Genomic DNA, 12337 nt, shown 5'->3' on the forward strand with positions numbered 1-12337 from the left:
CTCTTAACAGAGGATTTAAATTAAAAGGGATATCTTGAAATAACATGTGTCTAACAAATGGTATTTCCAAAGAATTTTTATTCTGAATTTAAAAGTGTGAAGAAAAGGTCTGTAATTGGACGAGGCCAGCTGACCAATCACAATCATACGAAACACGTCGTTTCAAGTATTATAATATATTCATACATATTTAATCCTTAGTAGTCACAGATTTAATACTTAAAACCATCAATCAAAAATATAAGTATAAAACTTAAAATACTTTGTGATGGTCATGTACTAGTGTAATTCCCATTCAATCATCGTGAGAAAGACACTTGAGTCTACAAGATAAAAAAACCCACAGTACACAGCATGTATACTAAATGCAATCATAAACAATTCTTTATTATTAGTACGTTTCTTTATTATTAGCACATGAAGCAAATGTAACTTTAAACAAATTGCGCAAGATTCTTAACAGCAAGTAATGTCAACAGATTGCAACTTGATTTATAATTAAATAATCTGCTAATATTATAAACAGGAAAGATTTGTAAGTAAGTATGCTTGTAACGAATTGGTTCCAAAAGTACTGGACCCATTATAAAAATTCTTTCACCATTTGAATGCTACATTATCACTGATTAATAAAGTCTAATATTAAAGAACATATCAATAATTGTTTAAAATATACATGTCCATATGTAGTTAAAAATGTGCTGATGGTCTGTTGTATGGTTTATACCTACTTGTGAATAAGATCGAATAGTTTCATTTGTTATATTTAAGACATCAAGATTAAAATATGTAGTATGAACCCAGTTGGACGCGAAGTCATTTGATTCGGAACTGTAAGTATTCTGTGAAAGGCAGGATATCTCATTGTCTACTTCTCATTTAGGAACATAGGCAAATAGGCCTGTGGCCTATTATTGGCCAGTAATACTACTGTAGTAATACTGCCAGAGAACTAGCAATCGCGGTGCCGGTCTTTTAAGAATTTTTTTTTATTCCCTAAACACATTTCAATGGGCAGCTGCACAAATGGTGAAGAGCGCCTTAAAAACGCAACTGGAACAACTGACGTCAAAGGTTTACGGTTATATACTTGATCAAATTTTATATGACTTGAGTTTTTTTTAGAAAATGTACAGCCACCACAAAAAGCGAGCCCTAGTAAGCGTTAGCTTTCACGGAACAACTAGGTGAGTTCCCGGCGATGTAGATCGCAAACTTACTTTGACCGGTTCTTGGTTTCCGAAGCAACGCGTTTTTTACTTGGGAAAGTGCACCTGGCATATCTCCGCCGCGTGACTTTGTAGCTCACTGACCAACATGGTTTTCTCAACATGCAACATTGCCGCGTTGCTCATTCATAATCATAAGTTTCATGCTATTTATAGATTCACAATGCGGAACGATTTTTCGATTTCGTGGGTTGTTTACGCATTTCGAAATCGAATTTAATTGGTAATATAATTTTAAGAACTACTTGCTTATATCAATTGGCATACAATTTTGTATTGATTATGAATCGTAACGTAGACGGCAACGGACCTTTTTCATCGTCCGTTGAGTGAACAACGGACCGGAAAAAGGCAAAGGTTCTATTATTTGTTACTGCCGTAGCTATAGTAGTAGTTTCTTGTATTTTTTATTACTTTTTTTTCCTAATGAATTTCATGTTTGTTTTTTTGTTTCGTCTGTAAATTTTATTCACCTTTCGTTCACTCTTGTCAATTTAGGATTACCTGTTAAGGCAGGAGTGTTTTTATAAATAAATAAATTGTAAACGTTATTTTGCTAATAGTGAGTCACAGTCAAAATGGAAAGAAAAACCCTGCCCTTATAATGCTAAAAATTAAAAAAAAAATGTTTTAAAAATGAACACTGTTACTGCTTGTTCGCTCTGGCGTGAAAAGAAATCACCCAAATGCCTCTTTAGAGGTTTAATTTCGCGTAAGTACTCAATGAGTTAACTAATAGACCGTATAGGAAGCCGGCCGCATGCAGTGTCCAATTCCAACTATGTATTTCGTACCACGATTTTAATAATTTACGAAACCAATCGTAAAATGATAATTTCATTAGATGTTATGAAGTAGCAGTAACCCTACCGAAGTGATGCTATTATTTATTCTTGTCTCGATGTTAATGTCACAATTTGATTATCATAGAAGAAATACGTAGAAGGCAAACGACACTACAATATAGACGCGTTGCAGTCCTAAAATGTGTCTCGCATTGAATATTAATCATAATGTCAGTGTAACATAATAGTTTCTCTTTATAATTAAACAGTTAATTTATATTAGGTTTAGTAGCAGAACAAGTGGCGGGTGTACTAGGCTGGAGACAGGAGACCTGATTTTATAAATTTCTGCATGACAGTTTTGTGATGTTTTATACACTGCATCAAATTTTTCCCAACCCATTAACCTGTAATCGACGTCTGCGCCCTCAGCTCTTACTTTGTATGAGTGATAAGAGCGAAATTGCAGAAAGTGTATTTCCCTCTTCCATCTCCCCCCTATACATGTCAGTCCTACTACTGGTGGGAGGCTGCGAACTGGTTTCTTAAATTTTGTGCTCAAAAATTAAACTCGTTAAAAAAATATTTTACATCACGTGCAACAAAATTGATGGATTCAAAAATAATCTAGGACATGACAAATGTAGAGAACCATGAAAATTTGTAGTGTTCATTTGTTTTATTTTAATAGTAGCGTCAATTAAATGTGGCGAGTGTAAAGCCGGGGCTGGCAGACCGGTTCGTACTTCTCTGGATCAGAATCTAAATGATCTTGCAAAAGCAAAAAAACCGACGAGCGTGTATTGTGATTATTATGAGAATACAAGCGAGAGAGATATATATATGTATATAAATATAAGTATATATAAGGCTCGTAGTAACTGGTCTGTCTTCGCCTACGCTTTTGAGAAACAGTTACATATATACATATAACTAAAATAATTGGTCAATAATAAGAGGAATTTAAATTAATTATTCATTATATTTCTACCTAGACTGAATAGTGAAGGTTCTTGTTTCGGTCGATTCCCACAAAGTCCTAGTTGGTCAATTCCACCTCGGATATAAAGTGTAAATTTTCTTCGTATATCTGTATTAAAAGTAAGGTTATACGACAGAACATTATAAAAATATTTTCACCATTACAAGTAAGCAGCTTCCAAGAGAAACCTTTCAATGTTGCGACTGTTTGAACTAGTACATACTAAATATTATAAGAATGATTTTTCATGCGCATACAGCGATTTTTCGAAGCGGTCGAGCAAGCGCTTCCGCCACGAGGATTGAATGCGCCAGTCGCATTCCATAACCAAATACGTAGGTTCTCTCGAAACAAAGCATCGGTTGGAATAATTAATCAATTGTGTACATCTGCCCCTATATGTGTCGCCGAATCATTCTTTATATTTTTATTATAACATTATCAAAGGCCAAGTGGTCAAGGATTTCTGGATGATTCGTAAACACCGTTGATATTAATAATTGTTCTAGAGGTAAGGTTAGCAAAAAAGAAAGTGTACTACATATTAGGATTTCCTGTGTGTCGTGGGTAGCTGCTAGATTTCCATTTGACATGTTAACGGTACATAACAATAATTTCTATTTATAATTAAAGTATAGTACGGTTGAAATTATGTTGTTTAGTTTCATGTGCGCTGAATTATGAAAAAATAAAATAAATTAAAAAAATGTAATATTCAAGCGCCAGGAACAAATATTTAAATGTTAATTGTTCAAAAACGTGTAATGTTTAAAACCCAAATTCACGAAGGTGTGATCTTTGCCATCTTTCGTCGCCTAATTAATTATGGACTGGCTTTGCGTGACTTTCTACGGCCAACCCATATCCCAATTCCCTCTTCAACGACTAACACGCGATTGGTTTGTCAGTTAATTAGCACTGGTAGACACCAGTTGGGTTCCAAAATTATGATTAGGTTTGAAAAATGTGCCTTTGCTTTTTATTATTAGTTAATTTCCGAATACAATGTATCAGCAGGAATTTTAAGTAGTCTCATTTACAAGAGTAGATTGAGAAATGCCTAATGATTATCATCCTGACCCTACTTTTTGGGTGATATTTATTGATGGATGATGGATTAGAATACGTAATACGTTTTAGTACAAAATATGAGCTTTGTTTTTTATTATCTTATCGTTTGTAAACGAACATCTTAAATATTAAAAGTGCATTTTTTAGGTTATTGAATTAATACGTCTATTAATAATAATAAAATTAGCTTATTTTATGTTACTTTCGAGAATTTCGCTGATTTAAGGCTGAAAATATAATATTAATTGTATATAATAGCTATTTCGACCGGTAAATCAAAACTCTTTAATTATTGTTATTAATTTTACAATCCTATTACAGGCTCCTCCAGAAGATTATACATATATAGATATTGTGCAATGTTACCCTGATTTCTTGATTGCTAGTACATGTCAACGAAAGTGTGCCGGAGATATGAACGTTGTCGACGCAGGCGCACCTCGAACAATTCCGAGAAATCGACCACAAAGTATCGACGTTAGTAAATAATAAATAAGAAAAGAATAAGAAAAAATGTCACGTCTCAAATAGTCTAGATTGAAATTAACTAAAGTTACCGCTGTTATATTTCACAGTATTTAATTAGTTTTAAGTTAGGCTCGAATTATGTCTGTGCAGACACAATTCATAATACAAAGATAATACTTGTATAAACTACAGTATTTAAAAAATTGGATAAGACTACTAATATGTAGTACGTTTATGAACCGGTAAAATTTCAGGCCAAGTTATAGGAATTTTTATTAGAATGTATGTAAAATTACTACTTAATCTAATAAAATAAAATAAAAAATAATTTAGTACGCTTTTTATTAAACTTTTCAACTTTTCTCCTGTGTAGATTGTTATAATAGAGAGGTGCTGCATACATTACTGCATTAATATTGTAGACTACGCCAGCTTCGTTAAAGAATTTGATGTCCATAATAAGGACACACAGCAAAGTAACGCACTTAACAATGAATCCTTGAGACAGTTAAATTGTGACGAGTAACAAAGGACGCATTGATGGCAATGCAATGTACTCGAATGCCTACGTGATGAGTTTATATTAATTAATAAATGCAGTATAATTTTATCAACCTATGGTTTATATCGTTAAATACCTGAAGTACAAGAACCTTAATTTCATCGTGTTCAAGTAAATGTACCTACGATAATTTTAGTTTAAGACGATGTAAATTTCACATACAATTTTTTAAAGAAATTCTAAAGATATTCTGTGCTAAAATCGCACGAAAGAATTTTTTATACAAAAATATATTGGAACTTCTATTAGTATAGCGTTTTTAAATCTTATATATGTATCTATTTGCTTGCCAGCGAAATAAATGTCAGGTCTATATAATGGATAACTTCACTATAATTTATCTATAAATATTATTTTTCACTAATGCTCGTCGTAAATAAACACACAATTTCTACGACTGTGAGACTCAGAGTCGAGACTTAGGCTTAAACGAGACTCCCGTTTCACTGCGAAAAGCTTACGTCACATTTCCATAATTTGTTAAGTCAATTTTAATTAGACGCTAACACGACAACATTCTCATTTGTTCACAAAATGTAAATGAGGTAATGTGGCATATGGGAATCGTTAAAATTATTCACATGATATATATGACACTTTGTCACACTAATGCTACATTTTATTTCAATAACCAGTTTACAGTTTGTTTGAAGCTTTCCTGGAGAAATTTTTGCACGCGTATTAAAAGCGTTATCTTTTTAAATCTGAAAATACTTTCCACGGTTTAATTTTTTTTAATGCAAGACTTTAATACGTTTAATAACGTGTTGATTAGTGTAAGCACCCTTTTAATATAAAAAAATCACACAACCTAACTATACTTTATCGAAAGTGCCAGAGCATTTGACATCGGTACAAGGTTGGGGCAACGACCGATGATCCCCTCCCTACAAGTACCGCAACCGTCAGCATTGTACGATAATCCATAGCTCTGATACTGTAAGGGAAATAACTTTACGCTTTCCCCCTCATTCATAAAATCAGTCTATCTCTTTTCACGATAGCGTTGACACAGTTTGAGAAATAGAGACGAATGTGCACTTTTTTAGAAAGCACAATTTTTTAGATAGTTATTACACTGGACAACGGATATTAATTAAACATATGTGAGGAAATTGAAACATCGAATTTATAACACACAAATACCTATTTACGTATTTTTTATATTATAAATAAAGGTATGTAACAATAAAATTTATTAAACAATACCCTATCATTGGTCAGTATATAAAACATATCCTGTGATACTTGCTTGACATACACTACGATATATCAGTTAAAGCATCTCTAATATAATGTTATATAATTAACTGTTTTAGTTGCAAGAGATACTACAATAAGCTCCCTTAATATGAAGTAGTCCTCACAGAAATAATACTTCATTCCGTTCCCAACCAATCGCGTTTGAGTTTATTTTTAGAATACAAGGGCCAACTACATTAGTGGGTTATTAAACTCTATCACGATTAAGTAAAAGTTTATATAACTATTTGAAAAACATTTATTTAGAAAGGTCAGCTAAATTATAAGTATTTACCTATTAAAAGAGATATTTTAAGTAAAATGAATAAAAGCTTGGGCTAAATAAGCGACATTCAGATGATCACTGCAGCCAGGAACTTGAATGAGGTATCTAACGAGAGCTATTAGAGAGAATCTATAGAAGAGAGAGAAATTATTTTAATATTAATATGAATATGAATAGTCCGAGGAAGCCAATCGGGACAAACCAACCACCGGTAAGGGTTGTAGAGTACGAATTAACGTGATGCGAAAGCTTCACTAATATTTTATTTCTTAATATGTATAACGTAAAAGACCTTATTTAATTTGATAAATCACAAATCTATAAAATCCGTTGTTCCATTCGAACAGCCACGTTTTACCTGGTTTGGGTTCCCAAACTAGTTTTAATCTCGCCTTCCCTTTACGTAAAGCCTGCGACCGTACCTGGTAACGGTCATAAAAACCCTCGAGAAACCTCAGGTAATTTGAGTGTATTGTAACCTTGCTTTCATAACGGTTTTACTTTGGTACTTATCGTTAACAAATTGGTTCTCATGTTTTCTATTTTTAATGATTTTCAGTTGTAGACCATTATATTATAAAAGTTATTTCTTATATATTTTCGTCGATCAGTCATCTGCTACATTAAATTAATTATAAAAATTTAGATTTTATGTGTGTATTCTGTATACATAATAATAAATAACAAAATGTTGCTGAGCGCCAAACGAAGGCTGGACAAATTCGAGAATTCTTTTTATTCACTCTGACGCATGTTTTTATGAAGAGAAAAATAGGAAAATACAAAAAACGTGTTCCATATTAGTATGTTGCTATTAAAAAGTTAAAGCTTAGTAAACCAATCATATTAATTAAAGCGAAACGAAGTTCGCGGGGGCAGCTCGTAACGAATTTGTATATCAATTACAATAAATAATTATGACCAGTAAAATACTAGTGGCTACTGGGTTCCGTTCCGTTCTATTATCTTGATTATCTTATACGGCTTGTAAAAGTTGACGAAACAACACGTTCATACTGTAGATCGCACTATACATTGAACATTATTCGATGGACTTAAAGTATTATTTTAAACGGACGCGTCTGTGCTCATGTGCAAGACCATTGAATGTTCGAGAGTTTAAATTATTTTCCATATAAGTGAGTTTCAGATAATTCGAAACAATTTTACGTTTTGCTTTTTTCCTTTACTAACTTTCCTACAGCTAACCATACATTATATACAATAAACTAAATATATAGCCAAAAAGTTTGAACTATTTACGAAAGAGGAAACTTACTTTGTACCTAAGCCAATAATTTTCAATTCAATATAATATGTTTTATCTTTTATGGACATAAATTCATAATCGTTTAGATTCACGTGTATGTTAAGTAACTAGTTGTATACATGGATATAGAATTTGTGTGTAAACATTTATATGTTAAATCGAATTTCTACTATTTTCATTTGTTTCATTTGTTCAATACAACGCAAATAACACTATGTTGTTTAAGCAATTTTAATATATCATTTAACAGAGCTTGTGGTCAATATGTTGAGAACATTGGTCAGCATATATCGTTTGCATTTGATCAAAACAGTCCCTTTGGTCAGGTTTAAAATATCGCTCAACCATCAAAGCACCCACAAAAACAGCTCTCCCGACAACCCGTTCGCCCCAAATCTCAACAAATTTTTCATTTTTATTGTGTAATGTCGACGATCTTTTTTGTCACTAGTTTTTATGTCACGGAGTTTGATTACAAAATGTATGATTAAAAAGAAAAACAAGCTATTCAATACAAAACTGGAATATTTTGAATTCCATTAAACAACGCGTAACACAATTTCCACCGTAACCATGTGGCATTTTTATATAAGGGCTAAACGATTAGAGGCAAAAGGTATAAGAAATCATTTGCAAATCTGTATGGCATTAACAAATGTGTAGTTAGAAATACACGGCCACCACAAAGCTGGGACGCTATTTAAAAATATGTAATAAAATAAATTGTAGATAATTTATCTATAGCAAAATTTTGACTTAAATATTATAAAACTTAAGAATGGTTTTACAAAATTATATAAGTACATAAAATGTACTGAAGATAATTTATTTCTATAAAATATATTATATATATACCCTGATACACGTAAGCCACGTGAGTAAGCGGTTTGTGAAGTTTCATAGTTAAATCATTCCGTAGAGCCTGTTTCGATAATTTTAAATTATATTTTAAATTAGGATTAAACCATACGAACTTCAACTTAAAATACAGTGAGGTCTATTGACGATCGTTTATTGTAACGAATAGCAGTTTCGGTGTTTATTAACATCTGTTAGCGTAAAGAAATGTTTTACGATTGATTTTACGACGCACATTCCGATTTTAAGCTCCTTACACGAACCAACTCAAACATGGCTTTGATTTAAATTTTATTCCTTATCTGTATGTATTTAGGGAACCCGAGTCTGTGTTTCTTGCAGTACATGGTCACAAACGTAATTTACATTTTATTTTTATCAGTTACAGTCCGTTCGATAATTTGTAATTCACATTTGAGGCAATAATAGACGGCTAATAGCAGCGGAAGTTATTTTAAAAGAAGAATATCCCTAAGAAAAATGTGTGTGGGTGTTTATTTCAATTTTCTACTCATAAAACATATTTGTACCATTTACTGTTTGAACAAATTACTCGTCTTTTTTTAAATGGTCTTCAAACCGCGGCCCATATGTGGTGCTTTGACTAATCGGCTGTTAAAAAAATTTGTGTAGGCATAGAATATGTTTTTAATACATGGCAGTTGCGTATGTCTTAAGTAAAATGAAAAGAAAAAAAGCTTGGCCTAATTAAGCCACATTTTGCCGATCACTGCAGTCAGGAACTTGAAAACATTAGAGAGAATCTATAGAAGAGATAGAAATTATTTTAATGTTGGATAGTCCGAGTAAGCCAATCGCGATAGAAAACCACCGGCAAATGTTGTAGAGTACGAAAATTAATGTGATACGAAAGCTTCACTAATAAGTAAGCATCTACGCGTAGGTTTGACATCAATTACATTATTTATTTGGCTCTTCTGGAATTTTAAGTTTTTAAAATTTTTTTAATATGTAGCAATTATTATTAATAATTTATCTCGGGTACACATCAAATCATTCTTAGTCACGAAAGAAATACCTACATCTATTTCTAGTTCAGAGTAATCAACAGCTAAGATAGATAGACGTGCTGCAAAACAAGTTAAAACGCAGTAATGAGCATTCGAATAGATTCTTTTCTGTATGTTTCCATCTTTGAGAAGTACGTTTTGCGTCTTTCGCTCTCGACTTGTGACCCGTAAATCTATCCAGAAAATGCTGTAATTACAGTTTTTTTTAAGTTAGTCACTATCTCTCTCGTTTTAGAAATATTTCGTTCGACCGTTTTTATCTTATATGGATTTAAAAAAAATGATTTATCGAAATCAGTTGCAAAACTTGCAAAGATAAATAAGACTTTCTTTTATATACAAACAACACTACTTGCTTAAGTTGATGTTTGGATTCCCGTGAACCTGTGTAAGACATAAGGTCTGAGATAGGAGATGTTTCACAATATTTTTTTAGAAAGTTAAGTTAATTTTGTTTTTTCAAACCGGAAACATGATTTCGTAAATCATAATTTTTTTTCTAGGCCTATATAAAATTGTGTTTTCGCGTAAAGTCATTTGATCTCAAATATATTAATAGATATAAAGCCGGAGCTTAATCTAGAGTCGCAAAAATGTCATCACCCTTAAAAGCATTAATTGTATAATTTTTCTCTGTCAGCGTACCCTCCAACATCTGGCAGCCACGCCTCGAACTTTTTGTAAAGAATAACGGGATCCGAGAACGGAATATTTTCAAGTCTTAATTTAGAGAAATTATGTTTATAAGTAATATAAATAGCCATATCGATTTAGATATAACGCCAACCCGTTTTTTACCTTTATATAAAATAGCAAGAGTCGTCAAAAAAGGGCAGTAATTGTAATAGGTTTCGTCTCATTAATATTTTTTTATGTCACAAGAAGAGGGTATGTACATAAAGTGGAGATCAAATAGTTATCCTAATATTTTTAGGGCATGAGAAACTAAAATTCTATGCCCTGTTGTCTCATTGATTAAGACATGTACCTATTGATTAATATTGTATGTTATGCATAGTAGCATTCCAATATGCATTGTATTAATATCCGTTGTATATCTAGAATAATAATGAGTAGAAAATTAGCTCACTGCAATACTAATTACTAATGTGGTTTCAGACAAAGAGCAAACAGTAGACTAGTATTAACATCATTGTCAGTGAATAATCCACATTCACCATTTAATATTTTTCTATTATTTTATAAATAGATACAACAAAATATTTCTGAATTTTAACAAAAAAATTATAACCTTGCTGATAAAATTTATATAAATTGAAATCTAATAAAATGTGTTAGCAATGTTTGTGAAATGTTTCATGGGTTTTTTAATTTAACAGTTCCATACAAAAGTAACAATTATCATCATAGCCCTAATAAATTAAACCATCATCCAGGAACAAATATTATATTTTTTTACTATTTAAATTTTAAGAAGCATAAGGAAGAATTTGCTGCTACATATTTTTTTTTAAAACGAGATATGATCGAAGATTTCGATTTTCAACATTCCTAAAAAGTTCGCATGGCGCAGTTCGCTTCAGCAATTCCTAGTAAATACAAGAAAAAATCACCACTCACTTATCTCGTTTCAATATTTTAAGTCATAAAAAATTTAATTGCATCCCAAAAAATGTGGAACCGTCCCGAACTAAAAGAGATCGAGCCCACCCCACGTCATATGACGCGCCCAACTCACAAAGAAATTTAAATTGGAATGTTCGATTGTTCGCAAGCAGTTATTATAACGAATATTTTAACTTACCTCATATTTGATACCGGCCAAGCGAAGCCAAGTTTCAACTTTCAAGCAGTACGGGGATGTAGAGGGTAACAAAGGCGTCCTGGCAAATTGGTAGAGATAGACCATATCTTGCTGGAAGTTCGCCTTATGGACATTCGGTTTTGGTGCTGCTGGCTCAGCTTTCTTATCTTCAGCCACTTTTTCCTCAACCTTTTCTTCGGTAGCATTTTCTTCTTTTGTCTGGGTATTGTCCGCGGGCGCGTCCTCTTTCATTTCTTTTTCTTTGGTGGTGTTGTCGGGAGCGTTATTGACAACTTCTGTAGCCATTTTGCTGATTTAAGCACGAGTACACAACAAAGATCGTTCGTCTTTTGTTTTATAGTTTATTGACCGTGTTACAAGCGCACGCTTGTCGTTAGTTAAATGTCGATAGCAACCGTCGTGCTGCGCTAAACACAGTCAACTGAATATCAGTCGAGAGTCAGTTTCGGCCTGCTATTTAGTAATCTGTGCAAGTATGCAACGGAATTGTTTTCGAGCAAAGCTGATTTATGTTGCCGTTCACGAAATCAATTTTGCCAATACTGGGGTAATTCATACCGCAATTTATCTTTAGCTACAATTTTTTTACACTATTGTTTAAAATAAGAGTAAAGTAATATTTTTAATTGAGTTTGCCAATACACTTTAGCTAATTCTATCTTTAGGATAAGCCAAGGACGACTAAAATAGAATATTTACACCAATACCATTAACCGCTAAGCTCAAGCATTATATTTTATTACAAAGAAAGAGAAATATTGAACTTA

At 32.4% G+C, this 12337-nt stretch overlaps 1 protein-coding gene across 1 annotated transcript in view; it reads right to left on the reverse strand.

Annotated features, from left to right (window-relative positions):
* Positions 1-12026, reverse strand: part of LOC110997561 (failed axon connections) — a 32182-nt gene extending 20156 nt beyond the window's left edge. Inside the window, exon 1 of the mRNA XM_022265783.2 lies at positions 11550-12026. Coding sequence (XP_022121475.1) covers positions 11550-11855 — 306 coding nt within the window. The 5' untranslated portion in view covers positions 11856-12026. The remainder of the gene's footprint in view (positions 1-11549) is intronic.
* Positions 12027-12337: the final 311 nt, after the last annotated feature.

The sequence above is a fragment of the Pieris rapae genome, chromosome Z (genome assembly GCF_905147795.1).
Source record: "Pieris rapae chromosome Z, ilPieRapa1.1, whole genome shotgun sequence".
Classification (NCBI taxonomy): Eukaryota; Metazoa; Arthropoda; class Insecta; order Lepidoptera; family Pieridae; genus Pieris; species Pieris rapae.